Genomic DNA, 23010 nt, shown 5'->3' with positions numbered 1-23010 from the left:
GATACACAATGGCTTTATCTCTGGGGAAGGGATTATATCTTTTTACTTCTATTGCTTCTGTAGTGTATTTTCCCCCAATTACATCATGTAATTAAACGATAGTTAAAAAGAAGGAAGTCTCCCACGTCTATTTCTGTCCCCCTCATTTTGAACAGGTTGTCTTTTACTGAGGAAATCCATGCCGTCAGGGGTAGCCCAGTCAGGGCATAAGAATCAGCAAATACTTATGATCACATCCACCCGAACGCCTGTGCACCACACAGTGGAGACCCTGGGTGCCACCCCCAGAGGTGCTGACTGAATTCACTGGGCATGGGCGTGGGCATCAGGCTGTGTTCAAGCTCCCCAGGAGATTCCGAGGGGCAGCCAGGGTCAAGAAGCAATGGGCTTGCTCCTCTCAACAGGGCCCAGAGCACACTCAGCTACTCCGTGCCTGCACTCACCTCCCCTACACACCACTTCCTCTTCCTCCGCCAGTGGCGCTGGCTATATAGTTCGAATCAGCAATGCTTCTGCTTAAGCTCTGATTCAAGACACTGCTTTCCAAGCGGAAAGTGATATTTTAGGTATAGGGGGAGGGAAAGCAGAGTGGGAAGAGGGTGAGAACACCCCCTCCCATCACATCTCCATAAATGATTTGGCTGCGAAGTCACCCTGAAGGAGAGAGATGGCTCAGGAGAGGCCACATGAGGAAGAGCGTCAATGTGAATTAGCGCACAGAAGCAACAACACAAGCACACCACATAAAAGCAGCATGAACCTGAGAGGCTGGGCAGAGTGGCCATATAAAATAGCCGGAGATGTGATTTCCCAATGTACGATGGAAAATCCTTGGAGTTACCTAAAGTCACGCACAGAGGGGTGCGGGGCGGGCCCTCCTGGCCCAGCACTGGTGAGTGGGTGGCAATCTGTGTAGTGAGAGAAGTGAGGCCAATATATTTATATATACGCAATGAGAAAACAGGCAAGAAACGGTGTGGGGAAAGAAGCTCTGTGAACCTTCTCCAACAGCCTCAACTCCTCAGCCTCTGTCCTCTCCCTGGATGGCATCTGGAGATCACGTCCCATGGTTTAACACACTTATTTTCAAGTATGTCAACAGTTATGATCTCCCTAAGCAGAATGTAAGCAAATCCGAAGACAGTGACCTGCACCTAGATGTCACTCATTACATTCCTGTTGGTGGCTGTGCATGGTGGCTCATGTCTGTGATCTCAGCACTTTGGGAGGCAGAGGTGGGAGGATTACCTGAGCTCAGGAGTTCAGGACCAGCCTTGGCAACATAGCAAGAGCTCAACTTTACAAACACAAAAAATTAAAAATTTAGCCAGGTGTGGTGACATGCACCTGTGGTCTAGCTACTCAGGAGGCTGAGGTTGGAGGATCACTTGAGCCTGGGAGATTGAGGCTTCAGCGGTCCATGATCATACCACTGCGCTCCAGCCTGGGCAACAGAGGAGACCCTGTCTTAAAAAAAAACAAAAAAATTCCTGTTGGTGGCTGGCTCTGGGATCTCATAGATGCCTCTGTCCATTCATCAGAAAATTTGTCCTCAGCAGCTTCTAGCTACAAGCACCATGCTAGGTGCCTAGGATACAACAGTGACAACAGAGGGAGGGCCTTGATGGCAAAGATCTTATAGCCTAGATCTAGAATTATGACACACACAGTGGGGCAGGTGCTGGGATAGAAGGATTGGTGGTTTTGAGGGCAGGAAGGACGGACGCTCAGCTTGGAAGACAGAACTAGGCTGAAGTTGGACAGGTGAACGGAAAACATGCCAGACAAATACGGTGCGTGGGAAGGAGGGAAAGAACACGGAAGACGAGATTCCAGATCCAGGGAATGGCAGATGTAGAGGCCCAGAGGCAGGGGGGAACATAACCTGCTCAAGGCCCTGGAAGAAATTCAGTATCACTGAAGTTTTGAGAGCTGGATTGGGGTGGGGAAGGGAACTAAGTAGAGGGGGCTAGATGATTCCAGAACATTACACCATGCTAAGGTGTTTGGATTCTATTCTAAAGGTAATTAAAGCATGGCAAGATTTTAGTCAGAGGATCTCATGACCAAATTCAAGTGTGAGGAAGATCCATCCCCTTGGTTACAGGGCTGCTATGGTCTGAATGTTCATGTCCCCTCAAAATTCCTGTGTTGAAATCTTAACCCCAAGCTGATGGCTTTAGGTGGTGGAGGCTCTGAGAGGTGATTAGGTCATGGGGCTGGGGCCTTCATAAATAAGATAAAAGAGAACCCAGAGAGCTCGCTTGCCACTTCCACCATGAGAGGACACAGCAGGAAGGTGCTACCTACGAACCAGAAAGTGGATTCTCACCAGATACTGAATCTGCTGGCGCCTTGATCTAGGACTTCCGGCCTCCAGGACTGTGAGCAAACAATCTCCAGAAGTTTGTTACACCAACTCAAATGGACTAAGACAGGGCAGAACCAGGAGTGGGGGGCTGTGGCAGGAGGGCTGGCTGGTGGCATGGGACAGGAGGAGTAGGCCAATTTGAGGACAGAACACACAGGACACGGGGCCTGAAGCAAGGCCAGGAAGTGAGGAGAAGACACGGCAAGCATGCACCCAGGTTTCACATGCGGGCATGAGAGTGGATGGTGGAGTCCCTCGCTGAGACAAGACACAGCTGTGCTGGGGAGAGTTTTGGACACATGCATGACTTCAGACAAGAAAATATTTCAGAGGAATAAATCAAGAGCTGAACAGGAATAACTCTTCTAAATTCATCAATTTCATATAAACAAACATATTCATATAAATAGTCTCAAAAGGAAATAAATCCTGAGAGTGGCCCAAAAAAAATCCACCCAAACCTGTGCCCTACATTCACCTTAAGGGGCAAGTCTGGGGCAGAGCTGCAAACTCCACAATCTTTTATGCAGCAGAGGAAACCAGACTGTGACCTTCAGGGAGTCCTGACAGCTACTGTCGGCAGAATGATTGACACTCACAACATGGAAGTGAGCCCTAGGCTGGGGATGTGTTTAAACCTCAGTACAGAACAAACACCCTGCGTCTGGAGGGAGGGCTGGGGTCTGAGCCTGTTGTCAGTGACTACCAAGCTTGTCCAACCTATCTTACTTTGTTGTTGTTGTTCTGTTTTGTTTTCTTTTAGGCTTTTAGCAGCCTGAAGCCATGGTTTTTAGTTTCTGTCTCTAGCGATAAGTGGAAAAGAGGGATGAGGAAGGGGCTTTACTAGACCAGCCAGAAATAGAAACTAAGAACCCATGACTGTACTCTCTCTCCCTTGGACACCCCTGGCAGGCATTGCTCACCCTTCTGGAAATATTTTGCGTTATTTCTAAAGGATAGCACCGTAAATCGGACTTGGGTTTGACATACAAGCCCATGGGTTTTGACACACATGTAGAGTCATGTAGCCACCAGCACAGTCAGGATGCAGAATTGTCCCATCACCACCCCACCCCTAAAATCCTCCCCCATGCTGCTCCTTTATAGCCACACACTCTTCCCCCCTGGCAACCACTGATCTGTTCTCCGTCACGATCGTTCTGTCTCTTTGAGAATGTCACAAAAATGGAATCGTACAGTATGTAACATTTTGAGACTGGCTTCTTTCACAAAGTGTGATGCTTTTGAGCTTCATCCAAGCTGTTGCATGTACCGGTGGTTTGTTCCTTTTACCCTTCTGGTATTAAACGTGAAGGCACTGACAGCATCGCTAAATATATATTTGCCTTGCTCCTCTTAGCACCTACCTTTTATCTTGCACGGATGCCAAAGAAATCATCTCAGTCACAGGTGTCCTTATCTCAGCACACCAGATTCATAACATGGAGTATGCAGAAAATCAGTGACTTCTGCTGAAACAGATGAGCAAAACACCAAAACCTTGAAGGTTTCATAACTTTTTCTGGTCACTTTAGATTCCTAAAGTAGGGAGGTTCCATGTAATCCAATGAAAGGAGAAAAATTAACCTTTATTTTCATTATTTACAAACCTAACTTGGGAGATATAGTTAAGACTCAAGTTATAGTTTTTCCTTACCATTCCCACAAAAATAAGAGGGGACTAGAGGTGCATATAATCATGGGTTCAGCTGTTCACAGACTTTTGAGCTAGAAGGCAACTCTGGATAATATCCTTGTTTGACAATGTACCCAGCAAACATTTACTGGATGCCTGCCTGTGCACAGCACAGTACTAAAAACAGAGACAGGGGGTGCAGCTCCTGCCCTCCAGGCGGACAGTCCCAGGAGATCCCAGCCGCGGAGCCCACTGTGAGGTTCAGCAGCTGGCTTATTACTGCCCTCTCTGCACCTTGCTTAGGTTCCATTAAAATCCTGATGCTCCCCAAGCTTTCGCCACCAGTGGGTGGGTCAAGGAGCCTCAATGCAGCTGGGGAGGCTGCTAAGGGATTTACAGGTTGTCACATATCATCCAAAATGGTGAATTCATAATAACGAATCAAGAGTTAGTTATATTAGCCTCTAGCAACTCTAAATGTCAAGATACAAAGATGATGAAATCCGCTGAAGGAAAATCCTCTGTTGGTCACTTGACTGGAATGTGAATGTGAGGCTTAACTGTCAGAAAGTATTTCACACATAAAAGAGAAAAAACAGCAATGATCAATACTCAAGTGAAGAGCCATGGGCAAGCCAGCTTGGTATGCAATGTGGGGGCCTCAGAGAGGTCACCTCGCTAAGAGCGTGGGGAGAGAAGACATGCCCACAGTAAAAGCATCAAAGCATGGTGTCATGTGACAAGTGACAAATGTGAGGCCTAGAAGAGAAATGTCGCAGAAGTTCAAAAAACGGAGGGCCAGGGTGACCAGCCAGCTCTTCGCATCACAGTCAGGTAGGGCACACCTCCAGTCCCATTACCTGGTCACAGTGAGCATGCTCGGGGCCAGGGCACGTGCACCAGAGTCAGATGGGCTTGCGGGAGCTGAGTCTGACCTCCTTGGCCTGCTTTCGTCTGCCCAGACCCACAGCATCTGCCTGTGGCTCCCACATTGTCTAGAGCTCAGCAGGGCCCACGATGCCCTGAGCGTCTTTCTGACAGCATGGAGAAAAACTGAGCCGTTGTGCGGATGAGGAAGGGAGGCCACGTGTCCCATCACTATGTGCCTCAAGGATGAGCGCAACAGAGCCGCCGCCGCCGCTGTGCTTAAGCAGCATAAAGGCTGACCTGTTCTCATGCCTAGAACAGCAAGAGCCTATTTCAAAGAAGATAATATTTTTTTTCTTAAATAGAAGATGAATGCACTTATTTCTGCCAGAAGGTAATCGTCTCCCAAAAGGGGGAAGACAGGCTGAAATCCAGACAGGGGTCACAATTCACAGCCTCCTTTTGTTGTAACTGAAAAATCCCCAGTGATAGTTCATGGCTACCAGGCCTCCCTAAAGTCAAGACGCCAGCAACACACCCTCTGCTTTGTCAAACCAAACAGGGACCTGAACATAAACAAGCTGACATGTCTGGGATGTGCCCCTCCCACCCCACCAAGGCAGTGTGGTGGCAGGAACATGAAATTCACCTGCCACCATGCAAACCAGACCATTCCCCAGACTCCAGTGAAGCAATTCCCTGCAGCCACACCTCTGCCAGCCTGCGGGCCGCTGGGCCACACAAAGGGGTGACACAAGAGCTCTTAACCTCAGACGTTAAGCCTTTTAAAAATGTACAAATATGTAATAAGCACCCAAGTGACAAAGATACACAAGAGTCCTCATAGGACCTTGTAGTCAGAGGGAGAGCAGACATAGACAGTTGAAGGAGTCTCCACCAGAAAGAGAAGAATGTTCTTAGGGCAGTGCAGGAGCAGGTGCCAAGTGGACAGCCCAGAGGCTGTGATCCCATGTGTGTGGAACACCTGGGACTGCAGTTGAGCCTGAAGGACAGTGACGGAATGGCCAGGGGTGGCCCCACAGGCAAGGGGAGTGCCCTAGCAGGGGGCACTGGTGGCAAAGAGCAAGATGTGCTCAGCAGTCAGAGGGGCCCAGTGAGACTGGAGTGAAAAAAAAAGGCATCTATGGAGGAAATGAGAGAAAAGGGCTGAAAGGCCAGGGCGGCCTGATGCTGGAGGCCTGAGGCTGACGCTGTAAGAAGTATGTCTGAGAAGTCTTAGCTCAGTGGGGAGGCAGGTGGACAGAGGCTCAGTAAGAGGGGAGGCAGGGAATGGAGGCTCAGTGGGAGGGGAGGCAGATGGACAGAGGCTCAGCAGGAGGGGAGGCAGATGGACAGAGGCTCAGTAGGAGGGGAGGCAGATGGACAGAGGCTCAGTAGGAGGGGACACAGATGGACAGAGGCTCAGCAGGAGGGGAGGCAGGGGGACAGAGGCTCAGTAGGAGGGGAGGCAGGGGGACAGAGGCTCAGCAGGAGGGGAGGCAGGGGGACAGAGGCTCAGTAGGATGGGAGGCAGGGGGACAGAGGCTCAGTGGGAAGGGGAGGCAGATGGACAGAGGCTCAGTAGGAGGGGAGGCAGGGGGACAGAGGCTCAGTAGGAGGGGAGGCAGGGGGACAGAGGCTCAGTAGGAGGGGAGGCAGGGGGACAGAGGCTCAGTGGGAAGGGGAGGCAGATGGACAGAGGCTCAGTAGGAGGGAAGGCAGGGGGATGGAGGCTCAGTGGGAAGGGGAGGCAGATGGACAGAGGCTCAGTAGGAGGGGAGGCAGGGGGATGGAGGCTCAGTGGGAGGGGAGGCAGGAGGATGGAGGCTCAGTGGGAGGGGAGGTAGGGGACAGAGGCTCAGTAGGAGAGGAGGTAGGGGACAGAGGCTCAGTAGGAGGGGAGGCAGGGGGACAAAGGCTCAGTAGGAGGGGAGGCAGGGGACGGAGGCTCAGTGGGAGGGGAGGCAGGAGGATGGAGGCTCAGTGGGAGGAGTGCCCTGGTACCCCTGTGGCAGAGGCAGGCCACAAAACCCACCCAGCAACCACACCTCCAATACCCTCCTCCTCTGGCTTTTCAAAGGAGTCTGGGGGACTAGGTGAGAAAAAGAACAGGGGTGGGAGTAGGGACTGTCCCCTCTGTGTGCACACGTTTGTGCATGTGTGTGGGCGTGTGCATGCATGTGTGCGCGTGTGTGCAGGTGTGTGTGCATGCGTGTGTGTGGAGGGTGGCGGGGCTGTTTAGTAAAGTACTGTTTGTCAGCTCCTTGGTCCCAAGAGATGGAGAAAGGCAGGCCTCTCAAGAACACTAAGCACCCTCCTTCCATCCTGACTTGGCACCCTGAAAATGACGCAAGGGCCCAAGCCCAGCCAGGGAGAAATCTGGCCACTCCACTCCACAGCCTCGTTCGGCACAGCAGATCAGTCACAGGAAACAGAGACTCCAGTGTGGCTGCGGGAGGGTGCCTCACCTGTGAAGGAGAAGGTCACCCGGCTCCACCTTCTATAATGGTGCCAGGAGGCAGGTGAAGGAAGTCAAGCTCCAGAGGAAGGAGCACTGAGCCCTTCCTCTCACTTAGGACAGAAAGCGATTCTGCAAGCAATGGGGTTGGCGCACAGGGTCAAGCATGTAAAGGCACGTGGCTCTGCCAGCCCTGAGTTTTTCCCTTGGCTCCACTACTTAGAGTACCGTGACCTTGGACAGGTTCTGCAACCCCTCTCATCTGTGAAATGGGCTCATCCCTCTTTGCAGGGTTGTTGAGAGTTAAACGCTGATGTGTTGGCACAGAGCCTGGCCATAGAAAGGGCTCAATAAATGGTGACCATTTTGACCATGATGGGCCACTGAGCCTCTGCCACAGTGGGAAAGTTGCCAGCATGACACAATAGGACCTCTGGTTTTAGTTCCCACCAAGATCTGCCCAACCCAGCGCTTGGGAGAACCCTGATCTTCTATATACAGATCACAGGGCATGGCACAAACCTCAGTCCCAGGGCTCCCCCCATCCAGAGCTCAGAGCCCTGAAGGGCAGAGCAGATGTCCTGGGTGGCCAGCCCATGTGGCCTGAGGCCCTAACCAACAAGCAAACTGGGGGCCGCAGGTGGACAGCACAGCCCACAGGGCATCTTATCCTGGATGTGTGACGGGATCTCACACAAAAGTCACATCAGACCACAGGGCCTGCAGTTCTCAAGAAATCCTATGTCTTCTCAAAGTCCTGAATCACAAAAGAGACAGTCTAGAGTCTCCAATTTATACTCTGGGATAGGGCCTCTTTGTTAGAGTCTGGAATCTGGGGTCAGAATGAGCAAAATTGAGTGAACCCCCCTGGGTGTGCATCAAGCGACCTGATGCCAGTGAGTATTAACAACAAGTGACCTGGTGCTGGTGAGTATTAACAACAGCTTGCTGGGAACACACTGCGCCCAGCTGGCTGCACATCAGGATCAAACACAACCCCTCCCCAGGAACTCGCGAGCCGGGCGAAGCAGTAAGACAGGAACACAAGAGAAGCTGCGAACAAAGGTGGGCGCAATGAAGTCTGGACACCAACAGAGAAAGCAGGACGTCATAGATGGAAGAGCCCCCCATGCCAGGACAGTCAGAAAAGGGCATTCTCCACTGTAAAAAGTTCCAAAGGTCTGCAAAGGGAACAACTAGGGCTAGTGACTCTGACACTGACCGATCCTAAACTGTGACTTGGAAACAGCTTGCAAATGAGATTTATAGGTCAGGGCAGCCCATACGGCACAAGGGAAGAATGTCATCAATGAAAGGAGGCAGGACAGGTGTAGTCATGGACACGAGTGGGCTGGCCTCTCTCAGTGCTGCCAGCCCTGTGCTGAAGGGGTCTCCGGCAGCCTTCACCCCTGCTCTGCCTGCAGGGCCCCGAGTCAGGCCTCCGGAGAAGGCCCGTGATGACCCTGCCTCTCAGCCAGGAAACATAATCCTTCTGCTGAGACGGGATCAAGACCTTTCGCTTGAGGACTCCAGCCACACCAGCAAATGATCTGATCAATATGAAGTGGGCTCCCCGAGTGTGTGGGGCACCTGAGTGTGGGGGTGTCAGGGGCTCCTGATCAGTGGGCACAGGCGTTCTGGTCTTCGGAGTAGATGTATCCCCTCTCCCAATTCATAAACCAGGCTTCTGGCTTCAAAGTAGTATAAGATGAGCGTAGGTGGGGATCGCTGGCTACTGCCGGGGCCTGACCATCCCTCGAGCTGGAGGGAAGGGTCTGTAGGACAGAGGGCCCTGTGCTAGCTAGGCCTCTCCTCACCGGGCAAACTGTCAGAACTTGCCACGGCCCAGCCTCCCTGGCCTCTGGGACCCGGAGTCACCCCCGATCTGAGTATTCCAGGCTCAAGTCACCTCTTCATCCAGAAGACATCCTGGCCCACAGGTCTTCTCTCCCAAGGTAGGCAAAGAAGCCCCAGAAAACATGCCCCCACATTTACTACCTCTACTTAGGAAAACGAACCGACTGTCCTAGAGCCTACGACCAGCTTTTACCACTCCCTCCAGGAAGCTTCGCATCCTGAGATGAAAACACCCTTCCCCTTGGGGTGCACCCCCAGGGCCGCGCTAGCACACTCTCCCAACTGCTGTGCAGGGAGGGGGACCCTCATCCCTATGACCCGAGTACTCCTGCCCATTTGCTGTGGGGATGGGATCAGCCTCTGCTCCTTAGGAGACCTAATGTCAATGATGCAGAAGCCTGCGGAGAGCTCACTTCTCCGAGCCCCGGGGCTTCACGTGAACTGGCAGATTCAGCACCTTGATCAAAACAGCCTGAAGCCACAGGGAGCTCCCTTCCGGCCTCAGCTTCCCTCACTGCTGCATAGACTCACGGCAAGGCTCACACCGAGTGCGTTCACTGCTCCATCCCTGGGGGCGCATGGACCATGATGGGGGGCTGAGGGACCCGCTGTCTTAAATTTGCCAAAAGCCCACCTTCAAGACACATCGCTTGTAAAAATTCCCTGATTTCAAACCCATTTTGTTTCACCCCATGCCTAAAAATCTCACTAAGAAAAAAATAAAGGAGTCCTCTAACTGTTTCTCAGTGAGGCATAAGAGGGACATCGTCTTCACCTCACTCTGTTAAATAATTCCACCTTGCGGAAGAAACCACGTCTCAGTGGGCATGTGGAGGAGACAGATGATTTAAACTACTGCAAACACTTAAATCAAGGAATAATTCTTTTTCCTAATGTGCCAATATACCAATGATGAAACCATTTGCATCTGATTAACCCCAAACTCTGAAAATGCACTAGATATTCTCACAAGCTTCCCCCTCTAATTGCTTTTGAAGTTAGTCTCAGTAGTCATTTTTAAGTCAGATACGTCACTAAATTATGAAGAAAAAGATATTCTTTCCAGGATCATCCTTCAACATGCACACGCGTCCACGTGCATACACATGAGTGTGGTCCTGTGATTACGAAATGCTGCTGCATTCAGAAGTCCTGCTCTCCCGGCCCTCAGCCTGGGTGACGCTCCTTTGTCTGATCTCTGGCATGTCCCCTAGCTGCTCGGTGCCCAGAAAGACATCTGCAAAACAGAGGGACACAGCCTCATGTAAGAGAGCCCTGAGCCACTTTCATCCCAGGTGTCATCGATACTTGGAGTTCCCGTCAGCCTCAAATGCTGTGAGGACAGGGTAAAATGATCCCTAGAGAGTTATACAAACAGAAGGAACACTGAGAGGTCAGAGGCTGAACACAAAACAGTGTGATCGAGGGGCCCACTTTCCACGCACCCTCCACTGAGCTATTGCAATCCCTTTCCTTACTTAGGTACACCCTCATTGTCCTTTCCTCGGGAACAGATCTCCAGGAAGCTCCCCACTGCAGTTACTACAGCATCACGGTTGCCATGTGACTCTCTGTCCCAGCCACACACCCCATCATTCATTCAGCACAGGAAGTCTCTCCATGGGAGCCCTCCAGCAGAGAACCGGCCTTGCCGTTTGAAGACCTGGATCCTTGTCCCTGATGAGCCACCACATATGGGAATGGCCTTGGGAAACCCACGTGATTGTTCTCAGCCTGCTTCTTCATCTGAGCAGATGAAGACGTCATTTTTTCTTATCCAGTTTGAGGATCCAATTAGATACTGCACATGAATGCCCAGCCTTCCAGGTGACAATGGACCCATGAGTGTTTATTGACTCAATTTTCATTCAAGAAGAACAAAGCCACCTTTTTAAACTTATTTCGTTTCATTCAAGAAGAACAAAACCACGTGGGCCCCCTCACTGCTCAATTTGTTTTATTGTGTCTCTATGTTTATGAAGAATACTGGTTTGTAATTTCTTTTCCTTTTTAAAACAATCATGGTTATACCTGCTGATATAGTTTGGATATTTTGTCCCCTACCCAATCTCATGTTGAAATGCGACCCCCAGTGTTGGAGATGGGGCCTGGTGGGAAGCATTCCGGTCGCGGGGGTGGATCCCTCCTGAATGCTTTGCTGTCTTCCCCATAGTAATGAGTTCATGCTAGATCTGGCTGTTTAAGAGAGGCTGGGCCCAGCCTGGCGCGGTGGCTCAAGCCTGTAATCCCAGCACTTTGGGAGGCTGAGGCGGGTGGATCATGAGGTCAGGAGATCGAGACCATCCTGGCTAACACAGTGAAACCCCGTCTCTACTAAAAATACAAAAATTTAGCCGGGCATAGTGGCGGGCGCCTGTAGTCCCAGCTACTCAGGAGGCTGAGGCAGGAGAATGGCGTGAACCCGGGAGGTGGAGCTTGCAGTGAGCCGAGATTGCACCACTGCACTCCAGCCTGGGCGACAGAGCCAGACTCCGTCTCAAAAAAAAAAAAAAGAGAGAGAGGCTGGGCCCTCACCTCCCTCTCTCTTGCTGCCTCTCTTGCCATGGAACATGCTGACTCCCCCTGCCTTCCACCATGCTTGGAAGCTTCCTAAGGCCCTCACCAGAAGCAGATGCCAACACCACATTCCCTGTAGTCTGCAGAACCATGAGTCAAATAAACCTCTTTGCTTTATAAATTACTAAGTCTCAGATATTCTTTTATAACAACTTTTAAAAACTCTTTGCTTTTTAAGTTACCCAGTCTCAGGTATTCTTTTACAACAACACAAATGGACTAACACACTGACCTCAAACTTATTTGGGAAGTGTTACTCCCTCCTCTGTGAAAGATTTAGTCTAAGACTGGTGTTACCTCATTTTTTTTTTTTTTTTTTTTTTGTGACAGAGTCTCGTTCTGTCACCCAGGCTAGAGTGCAGTGGCACGATCTCTGCTCCATCTCCTGGGTTCAAGTGATCCTCCTGCCTCATCCTCCCGAGTAGCTGGGATAACAGGCACATGCCACCATGCCCAGCTAATTTTTGTATTTTTAGTAGAGACAGGGTTTCGCCATGTTGGCCAGGCTGGTCTCGAACTCCTGACCTCAGGCGATCTTCCCGCTTCGGCCAACCGAAGTGCTGGGATTACAGGCGTGAGTCACCATGCCCGGCCTAGGTGTGATTTTTTCTTTAAGTTTACCCTGCTAGGGGTTCCCTGAAATTCTAGAATCTGTAGGCTGATATTTTTTCATCAAATTTGGAGAAATTTCCTCAAATATTTTTTGGCCCCAATCTCTCTCTCATCTCCTAAATTCCAATTGCACGTGTTGGGCTATTTGATATTATCTCTCATATGTCACTAAGGCTCTGCTAATTTCTTTTCAGTGTTTCGTCACTCTGTGACTCAGTTTGAATGGTTTTTATTGATTTGTCTTCAAGCTCACTGACATTTTCTTCTGCCAGTGTCCAAACTGCTCTTAGATCCATCCAGTGAATTCTTTTTCTTTTTTCTTTTCCTTTTTTTTTTGTTTGAGACAGAGTCTCGCTCTGTCATCAGGCTGGAGTGCAGTGGCGCAATCTCGGCTCACTGCAACCTCCACCTCCCCGATTCAAGCAATTCTCCTGCCTCAGCCTCCTGAGTAGCTGGGACTACAGGTGCATGCCACTACACCAGGCTAATTTTTGTATTTTTAGTACAGACGGGGTTTTGCCATGTTGATCAGGCTGGTCTCAAACTCCTGACCTTAGGTGATCCGCCTGCCTCGGCCTCCCAAAGTGCTGGGATTACAGGCGTCAGCCATCGCACCTGGCCATCCATCCAGTGAATTCCTCATTTGAGATAGTATATATTCTAGCTTGGGAATTACCATTTGGTTGTTTCTTAAATTGCCACTTCTCTGCTGAAATTCCTATTTGTGCACTCACTATGTTTGTATGGGTTGGTATTTATCGACCTTTTCTCTTTGTTATTAGTCTCATTGTCCTGCCTGTCTAGTGATTTTTTTAATTGTATGCTGGATATTGCAGATAATAATTTGTTTGAAGAGTGCTGAGTTTTATTCTGGCAGAGAGTTAGTTGACTGGCATAGCATCTGGATCCTAACAAGGCTTGTTTTTAGGTTTTGTTATGGATAGTTTAGCGTGGTCTTGGGGCTAGAGCAGTCTTATTCCTAATGTATGACGTTTCTGTGATCTCAGATTCAATGTTCAAGGTGCTCAGTAAGGTCTCCTCACTCTAGCAGATTGGAACTCTAAGTCTTGGCCAGGTGCAGTGGCTCACAACTGTAATCCCAGCACTTTAGGAGGCCGAGGTGGGTTGATCACCTGAGGTCAGGAGTTCAAGACCAGCCTGGCCAACATGGTGAAACCCTTTCTCTACTAAAAATACAAAAATTAGCTGGGCATGGTGGTGGGCACCTATAATCCCAGCTACTCAGGAGGCTGAGGCAGGAGAATCGCTTGAACCCAGGAGGCGGAGGTTGCGGTGAGCCAAGATCGCGCCATTGCACTGCAGCCTAGGCAACAACAGTGAAACTCCATCTCAGGAAACAAAACAAAACAAAACAAAACAAAACAAAAACTCTTAGTCTCCCAGCACAATGTGACTGTGTGACTTCCAGGTTGTGTTTAGCTCACCATCCTCCCCACAATGTCCTGGCCAGTAGTTGTTCTCTGCCGAGCCTCAAAGAGTTGTTCCCTGTGCACATGCAGCTTAGCATTTGGCCAAGACTCAAGATCACTTTGAAGACTTCTGAAGTCCCTTCTCTGCTCAGAACCCTCCTCTCCACTACCCTCCCCGCAAGTTCCAGCTGCCTGCACTCTGATCTCTGTTTCTTGTGCTCAGCTCTCTGGTGGCCTCTGCTTCCCTTGTACCTTGGTTTTGAAGGCACTCCCAGACAGAAAGCCAGAGTGAATGTGGGACTTGACTCACATGCTTCCAGTTGGACCAAAGACCTGCACTGAGTGTTGTTCCATTCTCGAAAACAGTTCCTTCATGCATTCTGTCCAATATCACAATTGCTTGGGAAAGAAGAGTAAGTCTGATATTTATTATGCCATCATGTCTGGGATTGGAAGTCTGATTACATTTTAAAAGGTGACTCTGGTTGCTGCATAGAAGAGACTGCCAGGTGAACTACATACACTAAGACCAGATGAAAAAGGGTGATGAGGGAGTATTTCCTGAAGCAGAAAACCTAATGTTTCTGCACGTGTTAAATATCTCTGCAAATTTTGCAAGGCATCAGGAGTAAAACGTGTACCTTCAATAAACCCATGGGAATAGAAGGCCAGTTTTCATCTCTGACGTCAGGTAGAACATGCAGTTTTGAAGCTGGAATGGGAGGATCTCACCTCATGGTTTTTCTGGCCCAGCCCAGCCACTCCGTAGCAGGAGCTGCCAGTACCCTGGAGCTCCTTTCATGTTCAAAGCTGTAACCAGTGGACGGACTGGCTGTCTCAACTGGGAGGCAAGCCACAAGAACAGAAGAGCCTAAATGTGTGGCCTAGAGAGCTCCGAGGTCACCCTCAGGTAGGGCATCTCTTCCAGACAATTCCAAAATCTCAGCTGTGGGACAGGAATGGGTCCCACACCGCCTCTCTTGCAGATGCCATTCCATGTCAACCCTCCAGCAAAAGTTATTTACCTGGCAAATGCCTGCCCTGTCCCTGCAGTGAGTAGTCTGGCAGGGGAGAGGCTAGCCATCCTTCCTGGCCACACAGCTGGATGGCTCCACAGTTTCTCCCATCCCACAGCCTGTGGATAGCCTGTCAACCCAACAGCTTGGAAGTGAACAGAAAGATTTTCTCAGCCCAAACAAAAACCCAAAGCCAAACTCACTCTATTGCTGCAAATGCCTATCAGGCAGATAAACTCCATTAAGGTCTGTCCCCTCCCTTCCCTGGTACAAGCTGCCACTTGCCCTGGACAACAGACCAAGGCTTGGGTTTCCAAGGTGGCTTACAGTCCAATGACCTCCCCCTCTCTGGTGTTGCCTCCATCAGTGGTGCAACAACATTCAGAGTCTACCGAAGGCTGGGACCTACACTTGGGAAGTGGAGTGAGCCTCACAATTTCCACTAAAAGTCCATCTGTACAGAAATAAATTTCATTCATACCTCATCTGTTTTCTGTCAGCCTAGCCAGAGTCCCTATATTTATTTGTATCAGTAAATTTGCACAGCCAGAATAATCCTAAAGGTTCAGAGGTCTACACATGGAAAAAGCCCACTGCCCCAAACTTGTCTTGCCCAGCCCCGTGTTTAAAAGCTTCATGCAAACACTGAGAGTACAGGATGTATAAATGCGTCCTGAGTTTAAGCCTCACACAGTGAATCAGCATCTCAGCAGCTCTGCTTCCTCTGAGACTCTGGGGAGGTTTCTCCAGTGAAAATTCAGAAGAGATTGGCAGAAAGCTGTCAAGCGATTGCTATGTATGGTTTCTCTGCACATCAGGAGATTCATGAGCCCTAGATAGCAACAGCAGATTCTTAATTGTCCCTTATGATATTTGCATTTGATTCCCAGTGCTTCTCAAGGGGAACTTATTTGTTCACAAAATTGCTTTCTTTATTTTGGTTCAACTTGCTTCTGGTTTACACATAAAAACTGCGATGTCACCGCTGTAACTTATAAGAAGGGGTGAGCAGGTTCAGGAAAACCCTTATTACACATCTGAGAAAGCAGTTATGATTATGAGATAAGGATGCAATCCCAGGGGAGGTTCTAAATGTTTCCATGTAATCTGGACCCAAGCAACCGTCGTCAAACCACTGTTCATGAAATCTGTGGGTGCAAACAAATTGAGCTGTCAGGCTGCAGGACGCGAGCAAACACTGGCCAGGCAAATGGCATTTCCTCCCTCCAGCACATTTCTGCTGCTGACCCGCCTGCTCTAAGGCCCACTGAAACCTGACGCCCAGACCAGCTGGCCTCTCCAGGGAACGGGCCTGGCACCAAACGCTCCATCTGTTAGCACACCCCAAGCCACCTGGCCACTTTGCTCTTTTTCCCTGGTTCCCTCACAGGCAGGAGAATCTTGTTCCTCTGCCACCTGTAAACTCACAGAGCCTGTCTCGAGGTACAAAGCCCATCAGTGAGAGTGGCAGAGGGCCAGCAGAGTAGCTACGGAAGCCAACAACAAAAGGAATGGGTAGCGAGGCTTGGGCCGCTTTCAAAAAGGGGAAACTTAATTCTGAAGCAGGAAATGGCTGCATTTTGCCCCAATTCCCACCCCTCCGGATTAGTACATCATGAGTAGTCAGTAACGCCATCTCTCCCACATCGCACTTTCCCTATAACTTGGCACCACTTCCCACCTCAGAAGGATGGCTCTGTCTCCTCCTCCAGCTGCTCCTACCTGCAGGAAGCCGATTTCAGAGACCTCTTACCAAGGGGGCTGTGAGCTGGGATGCACCCTCAGGCAGGACCTCCCACTTCCCCATTGAGAAGAGGAGACTGTCTCACCTCTGAAAACTAAGAAGCTCCTTGAGGCCAGGTGTGGTGGCTCACGCCTGTAATCCCAGCACTTTGGGAGGCCAAGGCGGGTGAATCACCTGAGGTCAGGAGTTCGAGACCAGCCTGACCAACATGGTGAAATCCCGTCTCTATTAAAAATACAAAAAATTAGCTGGGCATGGTGGCGCATGCCTGTAATCCCAGCTACTTGGGAGGCTGAAGCAGGAGAATCACTTGAACCTGGGAGGTGGAGGTTGCAGTGAGCCAAGATCACGCCACTGCACTCCAGCCTGGGCAACACAGCAAGACTCTGTCTCAAAATAAATAAATAAATAAATATGCTCCTTGTTTCCCCACCACTGTTTTGAGGATCCCCCAAAACCAGAGTCTGCTCTGCTCACAATGACAACCGTTTCTACAAAAGAAGGAGCAGCCTCAAAGCCGAGAGAGTGGGAGTTGGAGTGTTCCCTCCCTCCACACCCACCTGCCGTCAGAGCTCAGGGTTGCAGTTCACCAGGCCTGGCTCCATTCACCTGCTGGTGGCCTCGGCCAGGGTTTGCCCTGACAGGGCCTATTTCCTTTTCTGCAAAGTGAAGCCAATAGTGTGGTGCCTCCTCTCACGGGTGACAGGAGGATTAAATGAGGCAACGTAAATAAGGTGTTGAGCTCAAGGTTGCAGGGAATTACCGCTCAGTAAAAGAGGGGCTGTTCTGGGCTTAGCTTCCAGTGAGTTTGCTGGGCACAGAGAATCAGAAAAATCTAAGACACCTTTATTTTTAAAGGGAGGCTGAGAAGTTGTCAGCAGCACATCCTGGTAGGACAGTGCCAAGCATCGGGGGAGCAGCAGGCACCTGGGTGAGGTGCCGAACTGAGAGGCGGGAGACCCCCACGCCCGTGCTTCTGCTCTCATCACAGGCACACCCCTCTTCTGCTTTCTGGGCCTCAAGTATCTCGTCCTTAAAAGGGGCATATGAATTCTGGCCCTGCCCCCCTCATAGTGGACGGGGGCTCAAGCGAGACTACTGGGTGCCCACTGGGCCTTGCAAAGAACAGAGGCTACATCAGTGGGAGGGTTTCTCCAGATGTGTGAGACCCTTTGCACAATGCCTCCGGGGCTGGTACCAGCAGAGGAATGTGGACAGGGTGGGAGTCCACAGCACTTAGCAAGGGGCCTCCACATGCCACGGATTACATCAGGCTCCGCAGGGACAAGGCTGAGGGCAGCAAGGTCCCCGCTCTCAGACTCTCACAGTTGAGAATTTCCCACTTCGTGTGCCAGGCCCAGTTGTCATCCAACACACGTTGTCCAAAGATCAAAGAGAAGGACCAAATCCCAGTCAGGGGTGCCAGTGCCAGGAAGGGAGGCACCTGAAGGACAGTGTGCTCCCGAGCCCACCTGAAGGAGCTGGTGGGTGGCCCCTTATCAATGCTCTGCAGCCAGCCCACCCTGATTTTGTGAACCCGAATGCTGGTGACCAAGACCAGGTCAGGGCAGAAACCATCTGGCTTAGCCTCCAAGCTGGGCCTCCCCGAGAACCTGAGGGTGTTTTGTTTTCCTCCCAGTCTGCGGTGCTCACAAAATTAAACCCACGGAAACCCCAAACATACCAATCCCTGCTCCGTGTGTGTTTCACATGTGGCTATGGGAAACCCGCAAAGGTAACATGATGTGCCCATACCACATACCAAAGCCTCTAGAGATGTGTTTTTCTAGAACAATGCTGACACGCTTGTGATTAAATATTTTACTGTTCCATCTAGCTGACTCATTTGGTGGTGACACAAGTGCCTGACCCCTCCACACCCCTGGGAGGCACAAAACCCACCCTGCATTTTGCCCTAATGAGCAGAGAGTGACAAGTGCTGCTCCCCTGTTTTCTGGTGTGACAACCACTGGCGTCCTGGGCAGCATACCTGTGCCAGAGTTTAGAATGAGCAGGAAAGGCGCAAGGGCAAATAAAACATTTTGCAATATATTAAAGTACCTGTGCTAACAATTCTCTGCCTTTTAACAAAAAGGCAGTTCGCAAAGAGTGAAAGAACGCCAGTCAGGAGGCGATGCATTGTCTGGTATTGGCTCTGCCTGCCTGGGTGTGCTGGGGGTAGGTGAAGGCACTGAGCCGGCCGTCTCTGCTAGACTGTGAGCAGTGAGCTCGGTGATGTTCACACCTGTCTGCCACTCAATCCCCAGGCATGACCTGGCCACACCCATGCAGGGTCCATGTTTGTCTCCGGCAGGCGGGGGTCACACCAGCTGCGGCTTTGCAAGGCCTGGTCCTTTGACCCTCTGCTCATCTATGATCGGGCTTGTGCTCAGCTCACAGCAGGCTTTCCCTGAATGCCCTGAGGTCTATGACAGCTCCTGAGAGCCGACCCCCACTGTGGTTGAGGGTGCTGACTCTCAGCCCCCGCCTGGCACAGCCTCCCCCTCCCCATTGCAGCCTTGCTGAAACGCAGCTGAGCTAATTCTGGGCTCCCTGCCACCCGCACAAGCCCACGCTGCACATGCTCTGACTCACGGCTGAGGCGTCCAGAAGCAGAGATGGGAAGGAAGGCTGCTGCCAGGCACCCACTTGGCATCAGTCAATGGCCAGGGGTCCGTCCTTGGGCCTGACGGTGGAATCCGGGGGTGGATCTGAGACCTCTATCCGCTTTCATCAAATCATACTGGCAGTAGCTAAGCCCACATTTTAAAGCCAGTGAATTTCTTGAGACATGCAGCCATATACTCACAGCACACAATCATGGAGTTAAAACCTGGAATTAAAAATTAAACCTGTTATTCTTTATTACTGAGACCTATTTCAGCATGTGGCAAATTCTTACACTACTGCCACATTTCCCAAACATAAAAACCATTTGATCAGAAAAGAAGGGAGATAATTTGCCTCCAGAAGTTCAATGCAATCTTATTTGAAAACCTTTTCCTGAAGACCTACTATGTGCTCTCCCTCTGAGTACGCCAGAACCTAAGGTGCCATCCCCACCCTTGAGAATCCTCGGTCTGTGCAGGAGGCAGACAGGCATGTCTGTAACCCACTTGTAAAGGAAGTGTGTGGAGTGCTATCTAGAGGGAAGCCACATGAGAACGGTCACCTCTGTCTGAGGTGGGGGAAGGGAAGAGAGCTGGCAAAGCTACTCAGGGTGGTCCGTGGGCAGTCAGCCAGCGGGGCAGGTCCCTGGGCAGAGAGGACACAGGTGTGAGGCCTGTGGTAGGGGAGTGCTTGGGGAACAGGGAGTACAAGACTGGAGCCTGTGGGGAGTGTGGGGAAGGGCTCAGACACAAGAAGCACTGTGGTCAGACTGGGGAGGACCCACGGGGCTGGCTGGGAGGAGATAGATTGGAGGGTGCAGGCAGAGGGCCAAGCCGATGGACTCACCCGGGAGTCCCTTAGTCACTCAGGACCACACCTCCCACCCAAAGGCAGGTCTGGGCATCCGAGGAGTCACGGAAAGCATGGTCTTCGGGAGCAGAAAGCCCTAGCAAATGTACATGGCTATGAAAGTGACCTACAGGCTCTGAGCCTCCCCAGTCATTAGAATGAAGATTCAGGCAATCCTTTTCTTGCAGGGTTGTTTACAGGATGCAATCAGCTAAGCTATGTGGGAGCCCTGGCAAGGCGCCTGGCCTGGGGCAGGTGATCCTGCAGCAACCCAGTAGGATGAAATGGGGAGAATATAAAGCCAGCTTCAGACCCAACTCCATGGTCTATGCTTTATGCGCAGCCCTAGGACCTGGGGAGGTCCTGAATGCATGGAAGCCGCGGCTGCCTCCCTCCCAGAATGGGCATTGTATGTGCCCTGTTGAAAGGCTAAGCAATCACCTCTGCAATGCAGGCTTTCAGCATCATCTGGCCAGTAAGAGGCTGGCTGCCTGCCCATGCCCCTCTCATGACCAGGAGCCAGGAAGCCGAGGCAGGAGCCAGGTAGGGGGAGGAGGCAGGAGCCCCAAGGACCCAGGTGACTGTGTTGGTGAAGCTCTTCACTTCAGAGGTAATTGTAATTGCAGACATGGGAAGGGGCCCTTGAGCAACTCGCAGGGTCCTGCTGGCCCAGCTCCCTGCCCCCCACAGCAAGGAGCACCACCTCCTCACAGGCCTGTTTCCTGGGCTGGACCCTACCCCCTCACTCCCTCCACCGTCCCCTCAAGGTTGGGGTCCAAGCCTGAGCCCACAGCATGAGGAGGAGCCCTGCAGCAGCTTCCAGCAGAGCCTACAGCCCTCACCCAGACATCAGGTTACGGAAGTTGAGTCCTGTCCCCGCCGAGGTGGGGGGCTCTAAGATTACATGGCTGGATATGGGCCAGGACAGCTTACTGTTAGTTTCCATCCTCTTCAAGGGAGACTTTTTTAAAGACAGGAGCTTGCGCAGGGCACAGAGGAGCTCTGTCCCCTGCCCCCCACCAGCCCTCGCCTGCTTCTGGGGAGCCGGCTGGTGACCTCATGGAGCTTCACGCTGGCCCCACAACTGGGGCTCTCCTGCCAACAGACCCCTCCATCAGTGTCTCTGCTGAACGTGGGGACATGGACAGAGGCCTGAGGCTGGGCGGCTCTGGGCGCAGGTCCACTGGCACTCCTCCAGAGGGAGTCCCTGGGCAGCCAGCCTCTCTTCCTCCTGTGCCAGGTTACACAGCACCATCCCAGGACTCCAGGCCCCTGAGAGAGAAGAAGGGGAAGGCTGCTCCTAGAGCAGGGCCCAGCCCCAGGAGATGCTGTTTGCAGTTGGAGGGTGTCCAGTGGGCACAGAGGTGCTGTCCAGAGTCCCCCGGGTCTAGAAGACCCAGGCCTTGGCACCAGCCTCTGTTCACAGTCACAGGTCCCCGCCAGTATGAGTGGTTTTGAGGGTGTTGGCAAAGGCTGCTCAAAGTAGAGAAATAATGAGGGGAGGAAGGTCGACCAGGACAGGACTGGGTCCAACTCATGCTTGGAGTGATAAAAGAAGGCAGAAAAGGACATCACGTGCCAGACCTTAGGAGACTTAGGCTCAGAGACAAGGGGGCACAGAGTGCTGGAGAGGTGCTGGCCACCTGCCCCTTTCTACACGGAACAGCACAGGCTAAGTCCTCCCTTTCAGCCCTGTTGGCAGTGCCGGGAGCCGACCGGAGCAGGTAGCATAGCAGTTTCTTTTCTGAGTGCGTGGGAGGCACCTCCTGGAACCCTCAGAGATGAGTGGGGCAAGACATAGGGCAGGGAGCAGGCCATGGGACCATAGGGACCAGGGATGCCCGGGGACTGGTGCAACATGACTTGCTCTGGAGCCCTGGAGGAGCTGCCTGGGTCTGTGCTAATCCAAGAGACAAGGAGACCTCATGAAAGTCACCTAGATCACAGAGGGACAGCCATCAGCTCTGCCAGCTGAAGGACGAGAGCCACAGAGTGATGGTAGGGGCTGCACTGGGCAGGCAAAGAGGGGACTGCTCTTCAGAGAGGGTGGGCTGCCTGCTGGGGGTGGGGGAAAGAGCTGTGAGCCACACACAGGTGTAGGCAAGGGCATGAGTGACACGTGGAAGTTAGGCAACACCAACTTCGGACAAGACATCAAGCTTTCTCCAACTCTCCCACCGAGGCAAGGCACAAAGGCAATTACTAAGCACATCCGCTGACCACCACTAAACCTCCTGGCACCCAAATCAAAGCTCTGACCATGAGGACATGCTTTCTAGGCAGCTTGAGTGTTTCAAGGCATGGCCAAGCCTTGTGTTTGACTAATGACAGCCCAGGTGCCCACTGGGCTGGCCGGGCCATTGCCCTCAGGGTCACTGGGCCAGGCCTGAGGAACTGTCCCAAACATACAGAGACAGACGGATGGCACAGATCCAAACTCCCAGGACCCTAGCCAATCTCTGGGCATGCTTACAAAAAGGGGAGACTTTCCTAATTATCAAGTGATTCATTGGATTAGAAAAACTGTACTATGCCCACACAATGTAATACTTCGTAGCAACAGAAAGGAAGAAACCACTGACACACACAACTACATGGATGAATCACAAAATAATCATGGGCTGGAAGAAGCCAAAAAGCGCACGATTCCATTTAAGCCAAATCCTAGGAAACAGTGTGAACTGAGTAATAGGGATAGAGAGTGGACCAGGGGTTGCCCTACAGGGGATCTGGGGAGGGATTATGGACGTGCATGAGGAATTTTGGGGAAGATGGGTATGTGCACTATCTTGATCGTGGTGTTGGTTTCACAGGTATATACATATATCAAGATGTATGAAACTGTGCACTTTAAATGTGTGCAGATTATATGTCAATGATACCTCAATAAAGCTGTTTTTTTTAAAAAATGCTGATTATAAAAATATAGAAAGATATGAAATCTCCCATAATTCTATCACAGCTAACCAGAAATCTCATTTTT

At 51.3% G+C, this 23010-nt stretch overlaps 1 protein-coding gene across 8 annotated transcripts in view; it reads right to left on the bottom strand.

Annotated features, from left to right (window-relative positions):
• CRACDL (CRACD like) overlaps positions 1-23010 on the bottom strand; it is a 141473-nt gene that overhangs the window by 98529 nt on the left and 19934 nt on the right. For 4 of the 8 annotated variants that reach the window (XM_034953688.3, XM_055107616.2, XM_034953686.3 and 1 more), the window contains exons 2-3: positions 19164-19401; positions 3739-3840 (exon numbers count right to left, since the gene is read on the bottom strand). The exons of 2 other annotated variants lie outside the window; for them this stretch is intronic. In XM_034953688.3, coding sequence (XP_034809579.2) covers positions 3739-3770 — 32 coding nt within the window. In that variant the 5' untranslated portion in view covers positions 3771-3840; positions 19164-19401. The remainder of the gene's footprint in view (positions 1-3738; positions 3841-19163; positions 19402-23010) is intronic. 2 more of the 8 variants (XM_034953689.3, XM_034953691.3) reach the window with 2 other exon arrangements.

Source organism: Pan paniscus, chromosome 12, assembly GCF_029289425.2.
Source record: "Pan paniscus chromosome 12, NHGRI_mPanPan1-v2.0_pri, whole genome shotgun sequence".
NCBI classification, from domain to species: domain Eukaryota; kingdom Metazoa; phylum Chordata; class Mammalia; order Primates; family Hominidae; genus Pan; species Pan paniscus.
This window is presented reverse-complemented; position numbering and strand designations above follow the sequence as displayed.